This window comes from Rattus norvegicus, chromosome 8, assembly GCF_036323735.1.
Source record: "Rattus norvegicus strain BN/NHsdMcwi chromosome 8, GRCr8, whole genome shotgun sequence".
Lineage (NCBI taxonomy): Eukaryota > Metazoa > Chordata > Mammalia > Rodentia > Muridae > Rattus > Rattus norvegicus.
The window spans coordinates 95,521,866-95,547,400 of NC_086026.1; the positions used below are offsets into that span (position 1 = coordinate 95,521,866).

Consider the following 25,535-nt stretch of genomic DNA (forward strand, 5'->3'; position numbering starts at 1 on the left):
AACCTCCAAAGACAAATGCAAAGAAAGACACCCCTAGACAAACTAAAAAGTTTACTTCAAAGATAAAAGAAAAAAGTTGGGCTCAGTACACTTAGCTCAGTGGTATATCTCGCCTAGCACGCAAGAGGCCTGAGCTTGATGCCAAGACCAGAAAACTAGTGGGGAGGGGGGCTTGAAAGGAGACAGAGGAATATATCACAATATGAGAATATAGTGAGGGTTTTGTTGTTGTTGTTTTTCAGAAACAAGGGAGACTAGAAAGTAGTAAAAAGAAATCATTAACACACCAAGAAAAAGAAACACGTCAGTCTAGCCTACATCTCCAAGTGAAGCTTTGAAGGCATTAACAGGCCTTGGCTGTGTTCGATGGGAGCCAAAGGCACCCAGCCAGGATCCCTGAATCAGACAGTAAACACTAAAGCTGCTTTGGAGGGAACAATGCATCGTGGGACTACAGATAATACAGTGCACCCCAGGAATTACAAAGGTAATGAGGAACCCAATGGAGAAAGTGTGACGATTTACATGATCTTATGGGCAAATATACTTAGAACAATTTTGTAACCAAAGAAAAAGTGCTCATATACCGAAAAGAGATAAACCTAGAGAACAAGCTAAGTGCAAAAAGCCAGAAAATGCACCTAATTTTCAATTCTATTGAAATTACATATTATATTCTAATTACATATATTCTAACTGCATTGCATTCTAGAATAATTAAAACTCATCTACCAGCTACAAAGGAAATTACCAGTCACTGGCTCTGGGCCAAGAGGGGACAACAATTAAAGAGACTATCCAGTGAGAATATTCCAAGAGGACAGTAATATCCAGTAATTTACTTCAATACTGACTGGCACTCCTCATGTTGGTTCAGCAGAGACAAGAGGGCACACAGGCCTGAGAGAGTAGCGAGTCTAGTCAGACCCACATTCACTTCTAGCAGCCTGTCCCCGCCATCAGAAGACCATTTCCACATTTAAGGTCACTTATTCTAAGTAAAATCTCAAGCAGTAGGAGACAAAACGAAAGTCTTTACAAATCTGTATCAGAGCCACTGACTATGAAAGCATCTGTGTAGAAGACCCGTCTGGAAGAACCACCGAGGGTTCCTCGGGGCCCTTATCTGAAGACAGGGATAGCACGATGGACAGAGACCACCACGGAGACCCTAACACTGCTGCAGATACTCCAGGCAGACAAGCAGCTCGCTTCTCTAAATACAGGAACACCAAACGGCTGACTAGGAAAGTACAGGCATCGGATTCACGGGTGAACTTAGAAATTCCCATGCGTAGTAAACAGCACACACCCTGCAAAGTCCTTTCCAGAGAAAAACAGTTCTTTGCTTAGGATAAAACTCCTTAAAAATAGTAACAGTTACAGAATATCTTAAACTCACACACTCATTAGCTGTGCCTTAGGATAAAACTCCTTAAAAATAGTAACAGTTACAGAATATCTTAAACTCACACACTCATTAGCTGTGCACGGTAACCACCTGTAAAGCAGCCAATGCGGCAGGCACTCTAAGCAAGCCGTGCCTTTCCAGTGGGTATGCCCACATTTAAAACCATGTCTCGTTTCCCACAATTTTACTTTCCGAAGTAGGACTCTGGATATTTTCTATCTTAAAAGCCACAGAAACTTTATGAAGCAATATCTGCAGACATTTATATCCACACAAAAATTAGTCAGGATTTTGTTCCTTAGCCTCAGCAAATTTAATGAATAAAATTTCTAGGTGAAAAAGGTTAAATAACTCCAATTATTTTACATAAGCTAGTTCAAAAGAATTACATTCAGACATCAGGCCAAACCACAAAGACCATACATTTTCCACAAGAAGTGAAAAATATATTTCTCCAAGTAAAACATTTGAAAATGAAATGTGCTCAGATCACACATATATTCAGTGTTTCACATCACTTTTATAATTCAACTGGCTCGAACTTCGCTCTAACGCAAAGCCCCAGGACATTTAGTACTTTCCATCACCACACTGAATGTAGTAGCCAGGGTCCAACCATACCTTGGGAAAGTATATGGAGTTAGCGCATGTGTATGTGAATAGACTAGTAAAAACGCTTCCACAACCACAGCTAATTTGTGCCTTAATTAACTGCACATTTGATATTAATATAAAGACAAATAAGAAAACATCTGCAAATGTAAATTTTCATTACATGATTCTACAGATAGTAAAATGTAACTACCTTAAAAAGAATTACCATCATAATACATTCTGCAGAGATAGCCTACAAATTAAAGTGCAAATTTTGAATTTTCTACTTTTCTAAACTAGAATATAATTTAAACTCTGCCAATTATTTTTCAATTAGTGTGTATACAGAATAGTGTCTCAGGGTAGTCACCGTACATTATACACACTTCCACTGCACATGTCGTGACTCAAAAATAAAACTATGGGGGCTGGGGATTTAGCTCAGTGGTAGAGCGCTTACCTAGGAAGCGCAAGGTCCTGGGTTCGGTCCCCAGCTCCGAAAAAAAAAAAAAAAAAAAAAAAAGAACCAAAAAAATAAAAAATAAAACTATGTATTATGTTAACTAATGTTGTTGTACTTTTTAAACTGTGCTTTCTGTACACAACTAATGATTATAATATAAAAAGCAGCATATTATCTCTGTTTTTTTGTCTGAAGTTCAATTTGAACTTTAAATTTATACGGGAAAACTACTCAACAAATAATAATATTTATTTTAACTTGTATTTAATGTGCCTCGAAGCTCCTAAAAACCAATTAACTATTTTATATAATGTATTCTTTAAGTTTCTAAGAAATACTTTCTGGCCTGTGGCAATAAATTAAGATAAAATGCATATAACGTCTGCCTATTGTAATCGTACACTATGTGTATTACTCTACCTAGGTATCTGGATATATACACTTAGGAGTCATTTCAGTTTAGTGGTTAATGAGTACAAGAAGAGCAAACATGTATCCTGAAGGATCTCGCACACAGGTGGTTTTGGACGACAGCGCAGGGTGGAGCACGTGGGGTGCATACCTAAGGCCCTGGGGTCAAGCCCTAGCACAAAGGAAACATTTTTAAGATAAACATACTGAGTCTAAAGTAATAAAAGAACATTAACATAAACATTAATTTATTTTTAATCATTAATAAATTAATTCAGATGCTGCTTCCATTTAGAAGTCAAAATAATCTGTATTTGGTCAGTTATGTAAATTGTCTTTTGAGATCTTAAGATATAAAATTAATCACTCATTTGTTTACTCATACGTTTTTCAGTTGTGTTTTTATAGAAAAGAATGCATAATAAATATCATTTTATATTTGATCATGGTGTAATTATTTTTCAAAGAAAATACCCTCATGTTTCTGTCAAACTTGATGACATTTTCTCCCTACACTCCTAGAATTCTCCTTAACAAGCAGCAGTCAATTCCCTTTGCATTTTAGGAACACAGCGCCGTCCACATGGAGCTGGGCTCACGCTGCTTACTAAGAAAAAGAGTTCACTAAATTTGAACATCAAAATCTGAGGTTTCAAATACTTACTATTTTTCCCTAAAATCCCATATAAAGTAAACAGAAAATAATCAGAATAAAGATGTTTCGTCCACAGCTATTAAGACACAGCAGCCTGAGGTCTGCATGGCTTTGCCGTAAACAGCTACAGGGACAACTGGTGTGAGCTCACAGGAAGACAGAAATTACACTGACCAGACAGGAAGAACCCCGAGAGCTCCCGTCTGCTGAAGACATGCTAGAGACCAGACTGGTGTGGCTGCGGTGACAGCTGTCACCTACCTTAGCTCAAGGAAAACTTGAAATCATAAATCAAATGAAAAGCAGGAATAAGTTGTGCACCAAGTCTAAATTTGAAATAGGAAAATGTGAAAATCTATACCAAATGTGAACCAAGTACCAGCAGAAACCTCCTTATCCTGATCAGCTTCCAGAATGCCAGCACCTAAACACAGACCTTGTCAGTGGAAGCAGAAGTTGCTCATTAGAAAACTAAGACCTCTGGAGATGAGGAGAAAGACATCAAAGGGATCACCAACACATATGGGGTCCCAGTGGGAGACTGCAAGGCATGCATCATCAGTTGCATATACACGGGCACATGGTATTTCCAACCAGAGCACAGAAGCAAAATAACCAACAGACTAAGACATAAACATGAACCATAACACAGCCTGCAGAAGCAAACAGCAGTGTCAATCAAACCCTAGTTTTTAATGTTCTATGAATCATACATTATGATTTTTTGGACTTCCTCTATCAATATATTATAAGATACATCTACATGATTTCATTACTCTGCAGTATTATACTTTTAAAACTTTTTATTTATTATACTTTAAAAACTTTTAGCCATTCATTAATGACAGATAAGAAGACTGTATCAAGATTTAGTTATTGGAAACAGTGACAACATGGACGTTCTTATAGCATGCATACATAGATCTCTGTCACGTACACACCAAATGGGAGAACATTTACAGAGTACATGCAGCTATCATAGTATCTGAATCCTGAACACTATAAAAAGGCACCACAGAAAATGAGACAGACCACAGAACACAGGGGCCAAGAAAGATATTGCCAGGAAAAAGCCTGAAACTCCATTTCCTTGTTTACTGCTGGCTTTTTAAAAGAAGCTGAGGATGCAGTGAAATCCACATTATTAAGCTCAAAGGATCCTCAAGTATTTAACTTACTCTCTCCGACTACAGCATCTAGCATGGTCAGCCATGCTGTGTTTAGAGAAGAGCCCTCAGTGCTTTAACAGTCCCACCTCCAACCTCCAACAGCTCGTGGCTGGCTTCTCCCACTTCCTGGTCCCTTTGCTTCCTTTCTCAGTGGCATGCTTCCCACCGACTGGTGCTCGGAGAGCAATGACTCAGTTCCAAATCAACAGCTGGCTATTCTTTTCAACATATTTTACATTTTCAGTGGTGGGGAAAACAACACAACACAAGTCCTTCATTTTCAGGAACAGAGCGATAGGCACGAACACTGACAGAACCCCCCCAGACCCCTGTGGGACACGATTCTCCTGTCCCTCCCTCACCCTTCCCACGACCCATGTCTTAAACTGGGTTCCTAGCATTATGGCACGAGTTTCTAAACAGGAAACTGGAAAGATAGCAGGAAAACATTTTACACCATTCATCTTTGGAGACTGCCATGGCCTCCATGAGAAGACTGATGGCACAGACCCCCACGACGAAACAGAGTGGACAGTGCTGCCCAGACAGCTGGGCGCTGCCTCAGCTGGGCGTGCAAGACAACAAGCATGCATGCAGACAAAGGACCAAGGGAGCAAACACTAAACGTCAAGTTCATTTTTGTGATCACATGTTAAAACAAAACACTAAATTCTTTTCAACAGAAACTACAGACTGGCAAGAATGATATCAGAGTAGAAAGTCAACACACTTGAACCATGATGTCTGTCAGTGAATCTAAAATTAATAATAAAACTTTTTTTAAAGGCTGTTCTACACAAGTTCCAACCTTTAAGTTTAAAGCCAACAGGGGAAATGAAATATTTAAAAAGACTTTAGAAACACATGCAGGGGAAACTCAGAGGCCAAGAACCACCACTGAAGCCAAGGCAAGGCCTCTGTAGTTTTAACAACTGGAGCATACCATGCGTTCACTGGCTTGGGGGACTTTGAAGGAGCTGTCAGAATGGGCTCCATGCTATTTGTTCCTGAATTGTTTTCTTTGGTAGTCAATGCCATCATTTTCCGTTGCTTCTGAGAAAGTTTGATTCCATGAGAAATAATTTTTCTAAAAATTAAATTAGAGTAAACCAATTACTTCTACTGGCTTCACTGTTTCTGAGAAATCTTAAGTTTCCTAAGAAATGATTACACTAGAAACAAAATTAAACCACTCAGCATTAATCTCTGCTTAAAGTTATCCTAACATGTTTCCTATTAAGTTTTAACAGTTAAAATGTCGTTTATACTGTTGATCAACAATGGTTAAACATGAGCCCCCAGAATAGAACTTGTATCAGTTCTGTGCATTTCTCAGAAATAAGAGATCACGACAACCACTTCCGTGGTGACTCCAGCACGTAACACTGTATGCTAATGCACTAGTGTATCCGCCTGACCAAACATTAGCACATAGCTAGCAAACAGTACCAAGGCTGTTAGCTATCAGAAGACTTATAATTATTATATCAAATGTACAAAAAAATAGATCCAATATGTCATCCCAGTTCTGTAGGATAGAAATACAATACAACATGGTCTTTTGACTGAAGTGTTTTATAAACCAACCCCAAGTTCGACTTTGGTGCTGCACCATATTTTTGTCTGTTTGCTTCTGTTTCCATGATAGTTCTGAGATCCACAACAGGAGGACTCACGGGACTAAAAGACATAAAAAAAAAGTAATACAGCATTTGCAACCTATAATGCCCAACATCAAACTTAACCGAACCTGTGATTATACAGGAAGCCGATGACACCTAATTTATAGTCTAAGTAATAGTAGTAATTAGATTCATTTTGTTAGCTTCGGCCATCCTCAAAAAGAGGCATTTTGAATGACAGCTATTCCCATAAATGCATATAACAACTAAATCTTTAAAGCTTTACAAGTTGAGTGATAACCTGAAATTATTCTACTAACAAAACAAAGAGACAACAGGAGTCCTGGGTCATGTAAATTTAGGCAAAAGAACTTCTTATCCTTCCAGATACATGAAGCTTGACAACCATTTCATTCTTTTTTTTTTTTTTTTTTTTTTTTTTGGTTCTTTTTTTCGGAGCTGGGGACCGAAGCCAGGGCCTTGCGCTTCCTAGGCAAGCGTTCTACCACTGAGCCAAATCCCCAACCCCAACCATTTCATTCTTAAAGACAAATAAAGTCCTCACTAGAATCCTTTATTAACAAAAATGGGCACTTTTCAGAATATGGGGTTGCTCAACAATACTGGAGACTCAGGGAGTGGGGAGCCATACTGTAAGGAAAATTAAAAAACTACACTCTCTGAATACAGTTTCTGTTATGACTGAAATCTATGGTATACCTAAGAATAATTTGTATTATTATATATTAAAGAATAATATTTCTTTTCTTTACTTCCACTAAGAAATTCTGCTGCTAGACACTATGAGTCATGTCAGGAAAGCTATATTCATGAAATCCTAACACTGAGGCTGTCTTAAAGCAAGGACTCCGTAATGACACTACCAGGAGACACGCCAACATAGATAGAAGGACTTTCAGAAAGCCCCTCCCACGGATTAGGACCTAGAGACAATCAGTGGCCACGGAGAAAAAGGGAATCAGTTTACTCTAGAAACAAGTTCCCCAATAGGCTATCCAATCCCAAATGTTTAGCTCTAATCACTTGAACATATGAGGCACACTAGTGAACTCATTAGTGTGTGTGTCTGTACATACATGTAAATATGAAGAGATCATGAGTTTGAGGGGGAGACTGGAGGAGTTGATGGGGAGCAGTGGGAACAATGTGTCTGTGATTCTCAAAAAATTAATATATACTAAAAATAACTGTAAGATATCAGCATTGAGAACTCTTTAAAAACTAAAGCACTATTCTCACTAGGTAATGCTTCACAGTATGGAGAAATGCTGGTGCATACACTAAACCTGAGAATACTGACAGCTAAGCACTTTATGAATGTACACGGAACTGAAGCAGAGAGACAGCCTCACTGGTGGCTTTATACCCACTATTCTTTAAATGTTTATCAAAACAATTACAAGATGGTTCTAAGTGTTCACACAAATTATGTATCACTGATGATATTACCATGAATTATGTCTAGAGGAAAGGGCCTATTATAGCTGGTTACAAATTTTTACACATGCAGATAATTTCTGTGTATTAGAGTAAATTAATATTTTCATTATATTCATTTGGCTAAAACTGACTAGTACTCTTTCAGAGACACAGAGAAAAGAATGAAAATCCTACCTGCTGAAGTGGCCACACCAGGCTGGGACTCTTTCCTGTCCTCCATTACAAACACCTGAGTGGACTTAAGGGCCACTCCGTGAGATGGAACCCATGTCTGACACTACTCGAGGAGCCAAAACCATCAGACAAGAGAAGCCACAGGCCTAGGGGAAAACCAACTGCTGCTCTTCTGCTAAATGAAAGAGCAGTGACTGCTAATGGCATTCTGCTCTACCTACAGATCAGCGAGCGTCTCACTCAGCCATCAGACACTTCCTCCTGCAGTAGAGGGGAACAAATGCACAGACAACTGGACAGTGTGCGGAGAGGAGACTCTGGAGAACACTCTGAAATGGTGTATTCTGATCGAGCTCCTGTCCCCTTCAGGCTGTGAGAAGTGTGTGGATAGGAGGCAGAGATATTTTAAGAGCTTGAGGGGATGGGGACATTAGGAGAAGAGTGTCTTCTGATACAAGAGGGCTGATGCACAGGTGAGTACAGAGCCTTTGCAGCATGCTCAGGGCCTGCACAGGTCTACGCCAGACGAGGTCCCACACTGAGATAGGGAAGTGGACATGAGCTCCCTCCCATCCTTAGCCCAGATGCTGCCTCCAATTTACAACTGCTCACAAAAGAAAATTTAGTTTTCTCCAGGGATGTTTCATTGGGAAACAAATCACTCTTACGGGTAGACCCCATGCCCAGGAGTAGATGACCAACATAAAATGAACTCAATAGCTTTGTCTCAGACTTTGCGCTTTTTTTCCTGATTTTGTGTTTTTATGGGTGGGGTGTGTGTGTGTGTGTGTGTGTGTGTGTGTGTGTTCCTTGTTTTTGTTTTTAATTCTGGTGATATTTTTGCTTGGTTGGTTTTTGCCTGTTTGTTTTCTAAAGAGAAAGAAAGAAGGCAGGCTTGGAGTTGAATGAATGCAGTGGTGGGGAGGATCTGGGAGGAGATAAGGGAGGAAAAGCATGACCAGAATATAGTATATGAAAAAAAGATATTTCAATGAAAATACATTTTTTAAAACAGAAAATATCCTACCTGCAAGAACCAGCCACCCAACTGGAAGAGCCTGAAGTGTCCACTCTGCTACTGGGGATGAACTGGGGAGCAGACTTGGTAGTTGGTGATTTTTCCCATGGTTTTAAATCTTCCCTAGTCCATGGAAGAGGTGTACCATTCACATATGGCTTAGCTTTCCCCTGTGGAAAAAAGGAGGCCTCAGTAGCAGTTAACAGCAGGTATCTGGTTCATGGCTTAGAGGATTGTGAGTGACGCTCAACCGCTAGCACTTTCAATCCTGGGCCTCCAAGCCACTGCTAAAGCAGTCTCCACCCTCACTTACTACCAGCTACTTACTGTACACACGGGAAAGGAAACAAACAGCAAACAAAAATAAAAGTAGTACATGTAAGATATGAAGCAGCAATATTAGAATCCGTATTTCAGAAGGAACATTCTCATTAGATTTGAAAATTTGGTACAAATTTCTTATAATTCACTTGATATAGTATGTTAAATAAAGTGGCAGTAAAACATTGACACTTCTCTGGGTTCCTAACGTCAAGGCTCAGAACGATTTGAAATGGCACGGGCACTGTCAAGGCAGAGTCTCTTCTCTCACAGGACATTCACTACACAGCTTCACCTTCCCTACACCTCAACTGTCCCTCAGATTAACCTGATGAGAACAACAATTTCCCTCAAACTTCTCTATTAAACTTGACCTTTCTGTAAGAAGAATAAATGTATAGTCTTAGAAATTGTAGGTGTAGCCGGTTGGTCGTGGTTCGTGCCTTTAACCCCAGCACTCGGGAGGCAGAGGCAGCACTTTGATCTCTGAGTTCAAGGCCAACCTGGTCTACCAAGTGAGTAGGGCTACACAGAAAAGCCTTCTCTCGAAAACCAAAAACAACAACAAAAAAATTTCTAGAGCCCCAATATGTTTTATAAATGTGACAAAGTTGCAGGGATGACTCGGTTTCTGAAACTGTACCTCTATTGCTTCCTGTGGAGGACAGCTAGGGAGCAGGAATGAGGGCGTCTCAGGAAGCCTCCAGAGCTGAGCAGAGGGGCACTGCATGGCAGCCAGACCAGCTAGGGAGGCGGCTTTCCGGCTGGCTGTGCTCCAGTGAGCCCCAAGAAAGAAAGACTCCAAAAGTGGAAAGCAGTCTTACTTTCAAAATCATGTTTTTCTGATAAATTTTATCTCATTTTAATAGGCATTTTCTAAAATATTTCTGGAATTTGGCTGCAAATATACTTTTCAATGTCTATTCAATAATACTATCAATATACTTAGCATCAATATGTTTTACTTGCAAAATAATTTAGAAATTATTTAGTTCATAAAGGATTCAAAACTACATTAAATTTCTACAATTAGAATAATTATAAAACACAGGGAACCTTAAAAGGAAGGTAAAATGTCAGCACCTCCAACCACGAGGTGAGGGAACAGGCTTGAGACCAACCTCAACCTTATCCGAATGGAATCCTGCTGTAAAGTCAGGCGACTGTAGGTCTCTGGGACTACCCACTCCTGCATAGCTCCCTTCAGAGTCTGAGGTTAACAATTCCGGAAGAGACTCCACAGAGTTGGTCTTTGCAGACTTTAATAGTCCTAAAATATAAAATAAAATAAATAAGCTTCAGCCGCAGACATATTAAGCATGAGTTACACTCTGTGAGCCAAAGGGAAAGCAAGAAGCTTATTGATCCAGATGGTAATAAAACTTAAAGTACACATTCCACACCAGCACACACTATTTAAACTAAGGTGACAAAGACACCGGCTAAGCGAAAGCCCACTGTGAAAAAGATTGTAACACAACTGTTATTCATCCTAAGTATCTGATAACTACTCAGTAAGACTCAGCGGCCCAGAGCTCCACAAACTGCTTTGAAGAGGTTAACCTCCGTCCGCAGGAAGATAAGAAGGAAGAGGAGATAGCTGGCTACATACCAACACAGGCTTGCCTGTCTCTTTCCAGAAATCTCCTGTACAGAAGTCACTGTGCTCTGTAGGCAGGAAATGGCTCCACTGTGAAGAGGTAACACCTCAGAGTCTCTGTGGCAGCAGACAGCCCCATGAGCACAGGCTCCTACTGACCCTGGCGGCACCCTACTGGAGGGTTTGTCAGTTTGTTTTCTGTAAAAACTCGGTCATTTGTGAACTCTCATTCCCTTACCCCCTGAGATGAACTAAATACCTACCTCTGGACTCCCTAGTATTCAGGTCCATCACAAACATAATACACAGCAAGCTGCTACTTGATCTCAGGTGATGATGCACACATTTTTAATTAATTAGAACATAAATAAAATGTCAAAAGAACCTGGATGGATGTAGACCTTATGCGAGCTATAAATGCTCTATGACTAATTAAAAATACATCAAGGGTGCTGTCTCTTACACACTCAGAAGTATTGCTCCTTTATGGAAATCGCCACTAGTAAAAACCTGACGGGGCTGGAGAGATGGCTCAGTGGTTAAGAGCACTGACTGCTTTCCCAGAGGTCCTGAGTTCAACTCCCAGCAACCACATGGTGGCTCACAACCATCTACAATAGAATCCGATATCCTCTTCTGGTGTGTCTGAAGACATCAACAGTGTACTCACATACATAAAATAAATAAATAAATCTTAAAAAAAAAAACTTGACAATGACATTCAAACTATTCCTCACTATCATGCATTTTAGGCAAATTTTCATTACTTAAAATTATACTTAAAATTGTACACTTTCAGGGCTGGAGAGATGACTCAGTGGCTCTTCCAGAGGTCCTGAGTTCAAATCCCAGCAACCACATGCTGGCTCACATGCTATAATGAGATCTGATGCCTTCTGGTGTGTCTGAAGACAGTTACAGCGTACTTATATGTAATAAATAAATAAATCTTAAATTCAAAAACCCATTAAAATCAAGAGAATCAAGTAAATAATTAGCACAGCTAACAATTATTTTTGTTCAAAACTTTATCAGGACCACTTGTCAAACTTTAAGGATTAGGATCCAAGTTAGATCTCCACACAACTATTTCTGATGAAATTTGCCTTTTACTCAATTTTCCTTTTGGTCTCCAATTAAGTTTCATCCTTTCATCATTACCTGCTTGGGTCACAAAAAGCATGCAATATCAGAACATATATGGAACCAGATTCAAGAGAGCAAATACTATTTCTTTTGTCATTATCTCAGAAGTCATATCTTTCCCAGGTTTATTTCCTAAAGTTTCAAAGTTTAAATGGAAAGTTTAAAGTAAGGGACATAATGTATTTCTTTACAAATCCCCTCCAACTTTGAAATGTCAAGATATGGGGTGTGTGCGTGTGTGTGTGTGTGTGTGTGTGTGTGTGTACACAAAGCAGAGGTGTTAAGATCAGATCAGTTATGATACCTCGTTGGGGTCAGTCCTCACTGGGTATCTTGTTGGAAACAGAATTCCTTCATTGTTTTCCTGCTATGTATACCAGGCCAGGCTAGGTGGCCCGTGTGATTCAATGGATCTCTCCCTGTCTGTCTTCCAACTCCCAGTAGGAGCACTGGGATACTTATGTTCCCACTATGTACCCAGCATATGTAGCTTCTAAGAGAATTAAAACTCAAGTCCTTACTTACTAAAGCTTTTATTCACCACACACACACACACACACACACACACACAGACTCACACACACAGACACACACATGTATTTACTCATAGTCACACACATACTCTCACACTCTTATACACACATATTCATACACACACTCACAAACACACATACACTCATGCACATACATATCCACACATAGTTAAGGTAATCATACTACTTAAATCAAATCAAGTCTCTACTTCTTTAATCACAGGTAGCTGAAAGATCCCCAGTTTCATAACTGTCCATTTAGCCATGATTTTATCAACACCTATCCTTTGTCCTTAGGCTAGAGGGAATGTAGGGAACAGAGAATACAAAATCATAGACTTTTATATTTGTAATGACCCCAACATGTGTCGTTCTCATTTCTAGATCTACCCTCGTAACTTGTGTGTGTGTGCCTGCATGCATCTTTTACAGTTTCGGTAAGTAAAGGTTTTCAAAATAGGTGGGTAGATGGAGCAGAGAGTAAAGGCTCTTGCCACCAAGCATGATGACCTGAACTTGATCCCTAGAACCCACATGATGGTGAAGCAAGAAAAAAATCACTCCTCAAAGTTGTCCTCTGACCTCCACACACAGACCAGAAATATACTAAGACACACTAACCTGCAGACGGTGGACTCTGGATAATATCTGAAAGGTTGTAGCCTCCTGAACTGTCTGAGCGCTTCCGTGGCTTCTTTTTAGCTCTTGTTTTTGCCTTCTTGAACATAGTTTCCCTAGGAAATCAAAGGTAAAATCAACAGATGAAAAGAGTTTGGTCAAGCAGAAACTACTTAAGGACATGCAGGCACCAGTTATTCGTCCAGGTAGACCAGGGCAAATCACTAACCTTACTAGATCAGTGTCATCTATTCCTTGCTTTAGTGCCAGCATTGCTGTGGAAGCTGAAGAACCTGGTATTGGCTACAATAGCCACCAAAGAGCAGCACTGAGTCTGGGCTACCATGTCACCAAGAGTTACTACAAGGGCTACCAAGTGAGGGAGAGCACAAGCAGGGTGAGACACTCCCTTCCACAGACACTTCCCCAAGAACACCAAGTACACTTGATCTGAGATGTGGGCCTAGTCACTTATATGCAGCAAGCTACAGAGCTGCTCAAGGATTCCAAGGGCAAGGGGGGGGGGGGGACTGTCAAGTTCATCAAGACAAGAATGAGGACACACATCTGTACCAAGAGGAAGTGAGAAGAGCTGAACAGCATCCTGGCTATGACAAGGAAAACTGTTGTCAGGAAGGGCCAAGCCTCCCCTATTCACAATAAAGTCTTTACGAAACAAAATGGCACAACACTGCACAGTTACATAAACTATAATCTTCAAATAGAAACATAATGTGTGTGTGTGTGTGTGAGAGAGAGAGAGAGAGAGAGAGAGAGAGAGAGAGAGAGAGAGAGAGAGAGAGAGAGATGGGGGGGGGAGGGGAGAGGGACAAGGGGGAGGGAGGGAGGGAGGGAGGGAGGGAGGGAGGGAGGGAGATGCTTGTGAGGACATCGGGGTCCTGCTCCATCACCTTCTACACCTTATTCACAGGAGATAAGATCTCTCACTAAATCTGGACCTCTCAAAGTCTGATTTATTACTTCACACCCAACACCCCAGCCCCAGCCCCCTTCCTTGAGCTTACAGCCTGGCTGGCCACAAGTCCCAGAGCTCCTCACCTCCCAGTGCTGTGGGACTTACAAGCATATGGCCAGATTTGAGTTTTAACAATGAGCTGAGATCCCAACTCAGTTCCTTATGCTTTACAGTAGTGTTTCGTTCCCATAGAGCCATCTTCCCAGCCCTTGTGGCAGTTTTTAAGAGCATCTGAGTGTGGGTTTCATTGCTTGAATTAAGTACTTTGAGTCAGGAAAGGGAAAGTAGATATCCGCGAGTGGCAACAACTCTCTTATTTTAATAAAATGTCTAACATCTCACTATATACTCCATCATACAGGCCAGCTTTGAACACGCCATTCTGTGGTAGCTATATGAGTTATTTAACTCAATGTTTATACATTTTATAATTTCAATATCATGTTATACATTTAATGTGAGGTATATAATTGTTTGTCTAGAGCAAATGACCTCCATGCCCAAAGACTTCACACTACCAAGTTATTTGTCCCCAGAAATAAATAATTGTGTAACTAATGTGAGCCTATAATACTAATTAGGTATTTATTCTATGCAGAGGTTGCCAAAGTTGTTAGACAACTCATTTTGTTGAGGAACTCTCAAATATCAATTTGGGGGTCTAAATATGAAATGGGGATCTGTCCTCCCACAGACTCGCATATTCAAAGTGATCCCAGATGGAGTAAGACTCAAAAGTAGGGTCACAGGAAAACCCTGGATAATAAGGAGTCCAATTTCACCACTGATTCAACAAATTGATGAGTTCACGTTGTAATGAGTTGAATACTCAGGAGAAATAGGATCACTGGGGCATTCTTAGAAGAGCATATCACGTCCTGGCCCCTTTATAGGCGTGATATTTATGTGCTCTGTGTAAAGAATACCATTGTGTTGTTCCAGTGCTGATTTCTCTGCTGACATCTTATATCAATGCAGACACGACATTTTAATGCTTACATCAAGAATCTCCTGTCTCAAGTTTGTGTAAACAATTCTTAACATTTATTCTTTGCTTTGACAATAAATGCTGATAAACCAATGACTGGGCAGAAGAGAGAAGAGGGCAGGACTTCCGCCAGTGAGGGGAAGGAGAGAGAGAATAAAGATTCAGATCTGCCATGAGGAGTGAGGAGGAGAGAGTTCTTGAGAGTTCAGCAGAAACACAGAAGGCCTAATTGCAAGCATAACTGAGATCATGGCTGGGAGGAAGCCAGATTAGTTTAGAGGATTAGACAGACTGCCCAGGTATTGAGGTGAAACTTTAAAATAAATCTTGTTTTTTCTGTGTCATTATTGGGAACTAGTTGGGACACAGAAATACAGTTGCCATATCATGCATCTATATTAGAAACTTTTACACCCCTTGTTCTCTCTCTCCTGGGCCTAATGAGGTGAGCAGCCAGGCTCTGGCAGCACTGCTGTGATACTCTGCAAAGAGATTGGCTGGATATGGACAAAACTGTGGAAGGGGACATTAAGATAAACCTTTACCTTTAACTTGGTTTTCTCCAGGATTTTAGTACAATACCAAAAAGCTAGTGCAGTCACCATCTACTGAAGCAGTCAGGGTCTACAGAGAGGACACCAAGAAAATACCATCCCATCTATGGTTCCCACATTACTCTCTGGACCCTCTCTAGACCAATCTCCCAAGTACAAGCCAAGATGGAGGAGAGACAATTACTTGGCTGAGCAGAATTCACAAAGGAATGGAATCCACTTGTCCTAATCTTCAGAAGCCTGGCTGCTGGAGCTGCCAGCACTTTCCAACCTGTTTCAGTTTTGTGTTGCCATTAGCACAGGGCACAACGTTCCAGCTCCCAACAGTAGCCTCACCTCTTGCCAGCGCTGGCACTCTCCCATTCTTCAGGCTACAGTGCAGCTGCTTGCTGTTTTAAATGTCTTCACCATAACCTCAGGAGGTTTGGAGATCACTGAGACAAATGTACTTAACTAAGCTGTATGTCTCTCGGAAGGCTACAGTACTCTTATACTTACATGTTGAAGGATTTAGATTTAAAGTATCAATTATGTATAATTACATTGCATTATATCAAAACTAAAACTGCACATTCATATTTCCTATATTAGAACTTCTCAATTTATAGTCTCAATGTTAATATAAAAATATCCGGTGTCCAACAGTGTAAGAAAGAAGACCAAGGGGGAAAGAAAAACAGACAACAGGGCTTACGAGTGATTTGGCTCCAGGCTTATTTCCTCTTTAAGAAAGACCTCCCCATCTTCTGCTTGCACACAGCTAATGTCTGGTCCATCTTGATACGGTGTAATGACTCTCCTCTCCATTGCTGGAACCTACAGTGTGAAAGGCAGCACTTCATAATACAAAGTCGGTAATGATTTTCAAAAACTGATAATATACTTATCATGTCAGGTGGTAATGTTAACTAGAAAGCATATAGGATGCCTAATGATTCACAAAATACAATGGGAAAAGAAATTTCAAACATGTTAATTAAAAAGCATCATTACATAAAAATGTGGGGATGGAGGGTTTAAAAGCTGCTCTGCTTCCTTCCTCAGTGCAGGCTGATCCAGCAGCTCTCAGGACTCGTGTGAGTCAGTGCTCTGCACTGTCCTAACCTTTGCAACTAAGTCTCTGAACACAGAGACTTTTATTATATAACAATTTTAAGAGATGGATTAATTTTACTATGTCTTCAATTTTGATATTTGCACTTTTCTGTGGGACTTTATGTTCGAATACCTAAAAGATGATGTATTTGCATTCATTATAAATTACTCCATTGTCAGTCTGGTCTAATAACCTGTACAGAGGAATCTGAACTGAGAAAACAAAAAATCCTACCATTTTTCGGTAAAATATGGAAAGATCCTTCAAAACATCCTCACTTAGAACATCAAGAGACCTGAAAAACAGGAAAAAAGAATCTTGCTTAAGACTCAAATGATTTAGCAGTCATCACAATTTTTTTTCTTTTTTTTGGAGTTGGGGACCGAACCCAGGGCCTTGCGTTTGCTAGGCAAGCGCTCTACCACTGAGCTAAATCCCCAACCCCAGTCATCACGATTTTTAAGCATGTTTATTTCACGTTGTCGAATAAGGAACCAAGTTCTTCCTCAAGTTTACATAAACTAGCTATTAACATTCCTTTTAGAAATAGGTGTAGTTGTAGGTTCTGTAACCAGCAAACATATTCCACAAATATCTTGATAAAACTGAAGCAAGTACTCATGTCTCAGCCTTTGTCTTCCACAAACCATAATGCTTAACTGTGCAAGGAGTGCTGGGAGCGTCTGGGTTCAACCTCGCACTATCACTGCTGTCAATCACCTCCTGACCCTGAGTAGCTCACTCCGTTCCTGAGTCTCAACATCTTCAAGTATAAAATGATGTTTGGATTACATCAACTATCTTCAAGATGTCACAGGTTCCAAAAGGTACTTGAGGCATCAATGAAATTTAAGAGAAGGTTTACATCCATTTTTATGTATATGTACATATTTATCTATATAGTTGTTTTATATATACAAAGTGCGTGTATACATCCACGTTCAAATTGTTGTTTTTGAAGCTATTTCTATAATTTGTAGAGTGCAACTTTCACACTCATAACTGTACTACATCAGTTGTCAACGCCTGTAGCATAATTAATTTCATTAGCTTGTAATGCTACATGTTTTGAGACAGCCTCTTTTTCTTACTATTTATGTACATGCTGCTTTCACTCTTAGCAAACATGTACCTGATGTAGAACAGTTAGCTTTACATACGAAGTTATGCTTGTCTACTTGTATAAAACTGCCTCAACAAAACACAATTTTTAAATCACTATTAGAAACACTGACGTTTCCCTGGTCCCTCTAATTTTGAAAGGGCTAACTCCTTAGCACTGGTCAAATCCCTTCCATCCAGGTAAACATGTGATTCCCCTTTAAAGTCCAAGTGCATCTTTTATTTAATATAAACATCTGCTTGTTCAAGCTGTACAGCATAGGACCCCAACCAACCTTGCTTCGAGTAAAGCTGCCATATTCAGTCCTATGAACTGTAAACAAGAGAGTTTCAACTGCTCGGCATTGTACATTGAAGCAAACTCCAGCAGCATAGCAGCATTCTTAAGGGTAACTACAGGAAAAGAGAGATTTGCAATATTAGACGAAGGTGAATTACTTTAATAAGTGAAATACTTCCATCTCTAAAGTTAAAAGATTTCAACATTTAAAACAAGAAAACAAGACAAAACAAAAAAAATGAATGCTGGGGTAAATATAGAAATGAGTTTCATTAAGGTATGCCAAAGTAATTTTGAGGGGACTCATTTTGAGGGGACAAAATAAGCTTGCACACAAAAATTTTTAAAAAGGAAAATATAGGAGGAATAGTGTAAGCTGAAAGCTAATGTGTAAGAACTATTGTTCTTCTTCCCAACGGCCTTGAATAATTTTCACTTTCATGAGTGACTGACTTCCCTTTTCATTCAGATAGTAGAGTAGTTAATCTTTCTCTTAACACTGAAAAGTAAACATGGTTGGACAGGGCGGTGAAAACCCAGCATGCCAGAGTTGAGCCAGGACTGCGGTGCATCCTCCGGTCTAGAACGACACAAAAATCTTGTTTTGGAACCAACAACAACAAACTAAACCAGGCAGTAAGTCTAGGAAAAACCAATAGATTAATTCTGAATGCTGACTAGTCTGTATGTACAAAAATACATCTATATCTAACTGTGGTATTGTTCGTGCCAGTGCATAAGATTATACAAAAACCTAGGTCTAGTCATGTCAAGTAAATGTTCTACATGAAGTATTCTTTTGCTAGAGACTCTCTAAGGATATTCTACCTGCTCATAGCCACAGCGACCTAAAGCTCTCCTGTCTGACTCATACAGAGTCCCAGCCAACAGAAGAGCTAAGCTGTCCTCTCCCACTCTTCCTCCCCTAAACTCTGTCAGAAGTTACAATCCCAGTCAGTATATCTCTGCCTCGCTAAAGCTAAAACTGCAAATGATGATGAAATCATCTCAGAACAAAAGCAGAGCACACAGAAGCTCTCCTTGAAGTGCTTGGTTGAGAATGATGATGTGTACATGCCTACGTGAACCGGCTCCCATGGGACCCTTCTGCTAGCAATGGACCCACAGTAAAGCGAAGGTACAGCAAGGAAGGGATACCCCGGGCGGTGGGCAGAGGTCACTGAGCCAATGGAAGGGAATACTCAGGCCATGGAAAGCCCTTTGCTGCTGCAGCATTTTTGTTTGTGGAAAGAAAATCAGGACTAGTTTCCTACTCTAACCAAGGAGCGGACAGCTCACAGCACTCAGAAAAAAAAAAAAAAGACAGAACTTCTTCCTCATTTTCCAAAGCAATCACGAAATGAAAATACGAAACTCCTGCATGTCCTTACATATCTGGTTAGGAAAGCTGCAACTTTCATATTAGAATAAAAAGTTATCCTAATGAAGAAAATAAAAAATCGCTTGACACGGAAAGGATTAGTTACCAGAGCTCAATGTAAACAGTGACAGCAAGAACCAAATGCTGGAAAAATGAAAAGTACGTGGCCATTTCCACAGCTGGAAGAATCAGGGTGCAACAGGCAAACCATAAATAAAAATTAATAGTTGATTTCTAAGATGAGTGTTTATGAAAACAACTAAGCAATTATTGACTTAAAAAAAAGAAAAAACAGTAAAAGATTTGAAAGAAAAGAGAGTCCATGGATTTTGTTGAATTAAGCTAAGGGAAGAACTTCATAAAATTTCCAGCAAGTGGAAATAGGTTAATTAAAACACAAGAAAAAAAAAATGCAACCAAGACCATTCAATACTGAAATCTACAGACAGACTAGAATCACCTTCGTTATTTAGGGTTTTATGGCTTATTAATAAAATACTTGTTAAATCTAAGCTGTATATATTTTCAATTATTTCTAAGGAGACAAAGTGTTTAGAAATGATAGCATATAATAATCTAAATGTCTTGCCCTTTTTGTTTTTGTTTGTTTGGGCTTCTGTTTTTGATGCACAGTCTCACTGTGCAGCTATGGAACGCTATGTAGACAGAAGCTCTGGCCTAGAACTCAGTATGCACACCAGGCTGGCCTCCAACTCAAGATCCACCTGCCTCTGCCTTCCATGTGCCGGGATGGAAAGCATGTGCTTCCCCACCCAACTGTCTTGACTTCTTTTTAAAGGTGCACACACAAAACACTGGTGTTTTACTTTAAACTGGAATAATAAGTCTAATACAACAAAGTCAATGCTATAATGCTGTAATAGCATTAGGTCAATATTTGGGGAAACAGTACTTCTCTACTCTTAAAGTACTCACGGTTTTCAGCCAGTGCCACCTCACACATCTCCTTTAACCTGGTTATGAGGAGTTGATCAGCCACTACAAGAACACTACAAACAAAATCCACATTCTGAGACTCTAACAAAAGAAAAGGAAAAAGAAGAAAATTACTGCTATTCTGTAACATTGTAAGTAGTAAAAACAAAACAAGTTAAGACATCAAAGTAAAGAGCCTTAGGACTCTTTTCTGTCAGAATGACAACCACAACAAAGTGTGATCACATCGAAATAACTTCCTCTTAGCTGGACAACTAGAAAACATGCACCACCAGATCCACTGCTGTCTAAACTTCTTTTCCTGTCGCCATGAAAACTAAATAAGAAACCTAAAGCAACTGGACAGAGAGGAGACGGCAGGTTCTGGCTCACGGTTCCACGCACGGCCATCATGGCAGGGGGTCAGGACGGCAGAAGCATCAAGCGACTGGTAACGGGACAGCCACGGTGACAGGAGAGCAGTGGCTGCTGCTCAGCCCCACTCTTTCTATGCATACAGCCCAGGAGCCCAGGCAGGGAACAGTTCCAGCCACAGCTCATGCTTCTTCCATGGGCTTCCTATCTCCATGAACATAATACCCACAGCCATGCGTGTCCAGAGGCCCAGCTCCCTCCCACTTCATTCTAGTTTCTGCCAGGTTGACAACTGCCACTCACCATACTGGCTCAGACATTCTCGCAATGCGACCATGAAACGATCAACCTGAAGTGAATACTTCAGTGTGGAAGGCTATTGGAATGTCTGACTTATTTATAATTTCCCATTTCATTAAGAAATAGTTCTAATACTAATAAACATTCAAGTCCCCCATGCCCCAGCGGAGTGGCACAACACCACCTATGGGAAGCATTAACTACACATAATGGTCTTTCAAAAAAAGGGAAAAAACAAACAAGGGAGGGGAAAGTTGGGAGATCCCAAGAGGAGCTGGAGGAGAGAAGCAGAGCTGAATGAAGCTCAATGTGATCGTAGTTCACTGTGCACAGGCACAAGGTCTCTGAACCAAACGTCTTGAATTAAATTAAGAACAGAAAACAGAATACCATAAACATAACTGCACCCTGACAACGACAGTAGAAACGTATTCCCCCTTGGCACACTTTTTCAAAAATGTGTACAGTAATAATGTATCTGTGCTGATGGGCACGTGGCATTATGTGAATGCAGTACAAAGACAACAGCACAAAGCAGCAGGTGACGGGGCTCTCAAAGCAGTCTTCGATACTACTGAGAATTAATTAAACAGGACTGTCTAAAGACAGTAAGATCCTCCCCCAAAATACAATAATAAAAAAAAATCACTTTTTAAAAACATAGCAAGCAAGGGCTGGCAAAGTGGCTCAAATGGCAAAGATATCCTGAGTTCAGTCCCCAAAGATCCACGAGACGGAAGAAAACGGACTCCACTGATTTACCCTGACCTCTTGTACCAGGGGTTGACACCCTCATGTGGCCTCTATGGGTACCTGCATACACACAATACACACAGACTGACACAGACAAACACAGACAGACAGACAGACAGACAGACAGACAGACACACACACACACACACACACACACACACACACGATACAGATGTATACAAAAGAAAAAATTAAGTGAAAAACAACAAAGGAAGATACCTGATTTTTATCTGACCTATACAGATGTAACACACACACAAATTTTAAAAAATTTCCATTTAAAATAGTGGTAAAAAGAATTCTGAAAGTTGTTTGGACAAATGAAGTGATTGTAAAAGCTGTACACAGAAAATATTAAACCTATGGAAGCACATCCCATGCCTTATACTCACTGTTATAGTTAAATAGCAGATTTTTTTATATTAATTTACAGGTGAAAATATTGTGCAATTGAAAATGGTGACAGAGGCACAATTTTAAATTTTAACAAGTAACAGATATGTTCTTTAGAAATGTGCAAATATGGGGTATGAATACATATATATTTCTCTTAAAATACATGTATTATTTAAAACGTACACAGTAAATATATTTTAAAGTTTAAATTACACACTCAAGTATACAAATCTTCAGTCTTGCTCTCAGGCACACACCTCCTTAACAAAGGCCACCCAGTTTTCCCATGCAGACTGGTACCTCACAAAATGCATCCACTTTAGACAATTTCCCTGCTTAATTGCGCCTATCTCCTTACAGAGTTTGATTGTCCACTAGACAGTCATCTCTTGCAAACACACAAGGTCTTTTCACTTTACCATATCCTCAGTGTAACCTGAGCCTTGAAACTAACAGCATAAAACCCGACAGGGCACTCAGAACTGCGGCCAATCAAACAGGACATTTAAAGAGTTCCAACTGAAAACACTTATAAATCAATTCCTTCATGAACTTCCCTTGAATACAACGGTTTCATGGCTCATACATTATGGGAAAAGGAAAATTCCACAGAGAATTTGTCAGAAACTACACATCCTGTACTCAGTGATCTTAATCAGAGGTGGCTAAAGAGATAAAACTTCTAACACTAATTTCAACCATAACAATCAATTCTAAAAGGAATAATTCAGCGTGATGAAAATTAACTTTTCTGCTTGATTTCGACTCGTAATAATCTGTTACTTATTTTAAATTAATCATCTAGGGATAGTTCATTTCAGGAGGAAACAATGATTCATGGAGATTGGACCACTCTATTATAACGGAACCAGGTAAGCCTCCTTTCAGTACCTTTTATCACCACAGCTTCATCCGTATAGAGGTAGTCCAAAATAACTTTCAGGATCTCAGCCTGGATTGGCATTTCCAGAGCTGCACAGCTGGAGGCCTATGGGCACACAAGGCAGGGGTAAGTCATTAATCTGAAGCATTAAAACACTACCATATTAGAAGTTGGGCTACTACTATGAAAAACTTCAGACAAAAAATCATACCAAAGACCCTCGAAAAAATTTATAAATCACAAATCTGAAATGAGACATTTAATTTAAAATATAACATGAAAAAGGGAAAGAGAAATTTTCAGAAAACAAGACACACAGGACAATACTACTGTGTGTCTCGATAATGGTAATTGTGAATTTTAATCAGCTTTATAGCAACAGTTTTAACTTCCAAATGTTGGGTGTTTTCTAGCAAACTTGAAAACACATGAACACAAATGAATTAAAGAGCTAATCCAAAATAAAAGGTTTCAGTTCTGAATGTCTGAGTGCACAGCCTCTGCTCTATGCAGTGCCTACTCACAGCTCACCTCAATCCACGATCTGCTAAGCATGCTGTGGAAATACTCTGCAAGAAAAACAGTGCAGTGAGAACAGGGAAGCAGAATCCACACAGCACACACAGCTCACAGACGCCACCTACCAAGTCTTGCACAGAGCACACACTTATGACAGGGGAATTCCTTTCCATCCACAGACTTCATGGTAACATCATAGAGAAACGAACTGAAAAAGAAGTCCAATCAAACAAAGATCAATTTCTTGCATATCTGCAAAGAGGAGGAAAAGCCCAAGGGTTGGCTCAGCTTTAATCTTATCAAATGCTGGCAAGAATAGGAACATGGATCTGCATGTACCTTGTCCAAGAAAACAGCAATAGCCCAATCATTTTTAAACCTATATTGAAAAGGATACTGAATATAAACTTTAAAACCTTCTGCTTGGTTTTCTTTTTTTATTGCAGGCAAGGTATTAGTGACATCAGAAGCATACTCGAAACTCTTCAATTCTCTTATTTGAACATGCCAAGTAAGCCGCAAAAAAATGTCAGTTTCTCCTTCCCCAAAACTTACCACCTCTGAAGTATCTAAGACAATATTTTAACAACGTATATAGAGTATTTATTCTTGGAAAAGTAAGCAAACCCCTCATCCCCGAGATGAAAATACCCAATCTGATAGGGGAGGAGGTGAAAAAACACAATCTGATAGGGGAGGAAGTCCGCATAAACTCCCACTTATAAGACTCATAAGTAAAGAAAAGGAACAGTTCAAATCCCTCTCTTTATCTGAATAAAACAGAAAGAAGGACTTCTTTCAATCACTTAAGCAGTGAGTGCTCTTTGCTCAATGACTCCCCTCTCGGGTGTTAGGTGTCTTCTCCTTTCTCATGAGGGCCGAGAAGAGCTCGACTTCCAGCTTGGGAACCAAAACTCTAGCTATGCAAAGCTGATCCTCATTTACTACTTACCATTTTTTCTGACTTAGCTTCAGTTTATTACCAGTTTTCTTCGCAATAACATTAATTTTTTCATTTTCATATCTGACTCCATCTAACCTATCAAGGAAAAATACAAATTAACAAAAGGTGAATACAGTCCTCTCCTAAGACCAACACGCAACAAAATCTAACAGATTTATTACAGTTAAACACAGTTATGTCATCTCCTAGAAAGTAATAAGAAACCTCATTCCAAGCCATAATAAATCAGTTTTAATTAGAATTTAAAATATGCCTAATACCCTTTCTGAGAAGCCACAAATGAAAGCTGTAACAGTCTTCTTTACTTTCCAACAGGAGTCACTGCACACCCCCTTCCTGCTGCTCCAAGCCATGACAGGTTAGACTAGCACAAGCAGCTTCACGTGGCACTCTTGTAAGGGAAAGGAACCATCAATACTGATTTGTGGTGACGGGCTGTGAGACACGGTATATAACTCCATGCAAGCCTTTATCAACAACACAGGCACTTTCCACACTGAGAGCCTGAGGTCCACAGAAACCTGCCCTGGCCAGGGTGAGCAACAAGGCAGACAGTGCGCAGGTCTGAGACCAGAGAGCTTTCCAGCCAGCACACAACAGGACCTGCCACTCTTCCACTACAGACTCCCCGCACAGCACTGGAGCCCAGCAGCCACCTTTCTGTTCTTTCATCTAAATAAGGAGTCTCTGAGTGATAACTGCCAGAAAACAGCAGTGAGGGAAAGGTGCGCAGCCATGTACTGCTACCCCAGAGGCAAAGGGAAGCTGGAGACAGGAGAGTGAAAGGAAACACAAGCAACCATGCTTCAAAGGAGG

At 40.0% G+C, this 25,535-nt stretch overlaps 1 protein-coding gene across 5 annotated transcripts in view; it reads right to left on the minus strand.

The window, feature by feature from the left end:
- The window catches only part of Ibtk (inhibitor of Bruton tyrosine kinase), a 73,806-nt gene that overhangs the window by 16,236 nt on the left and 32,035 nt on the right, over positions 1–25,535 (minus strand). For 3 of the 5 annotated variants that reach the window (XM_039082545.2, NM_001427757.1, XM_039082547.2), the window contains 13 exons: positions 24,708–24,794; positions 23,881–23,963; positions 23,768–23,805; positions 23,245–23,341; positions 20,530–20,631; positions 18,208–18,325; positions 17,045–17,105; positions 16,409–16,530; positions 13,200–13,312; positions 10,421–10,569; positions 8,988–9,148; positions 6,291–6,383; positions 5,647–5,790 (listed from right to left, as the gene is read on the minus strand). In XM_039082545.2, coding sequence (XP_038938473.1) covers positions 5,647–5,790; positions 6,291–6,383; positions 8,988–9,148; positions 10,421–10,569; positions 13,200–13,312; positions 16,409–16,530; positions 17,045–17,105; positions 18,208–18,325; positions 20,530–20,631; positions 23,245–23,341; positions 23,768–23,805; positions 23,881–23,963; positions 24,708–24,794 — 1,368 coding nt within the window. The other 2 variants (XM_063265559.1, XM_039082546.2) reach the window with 2 other exon arrangements.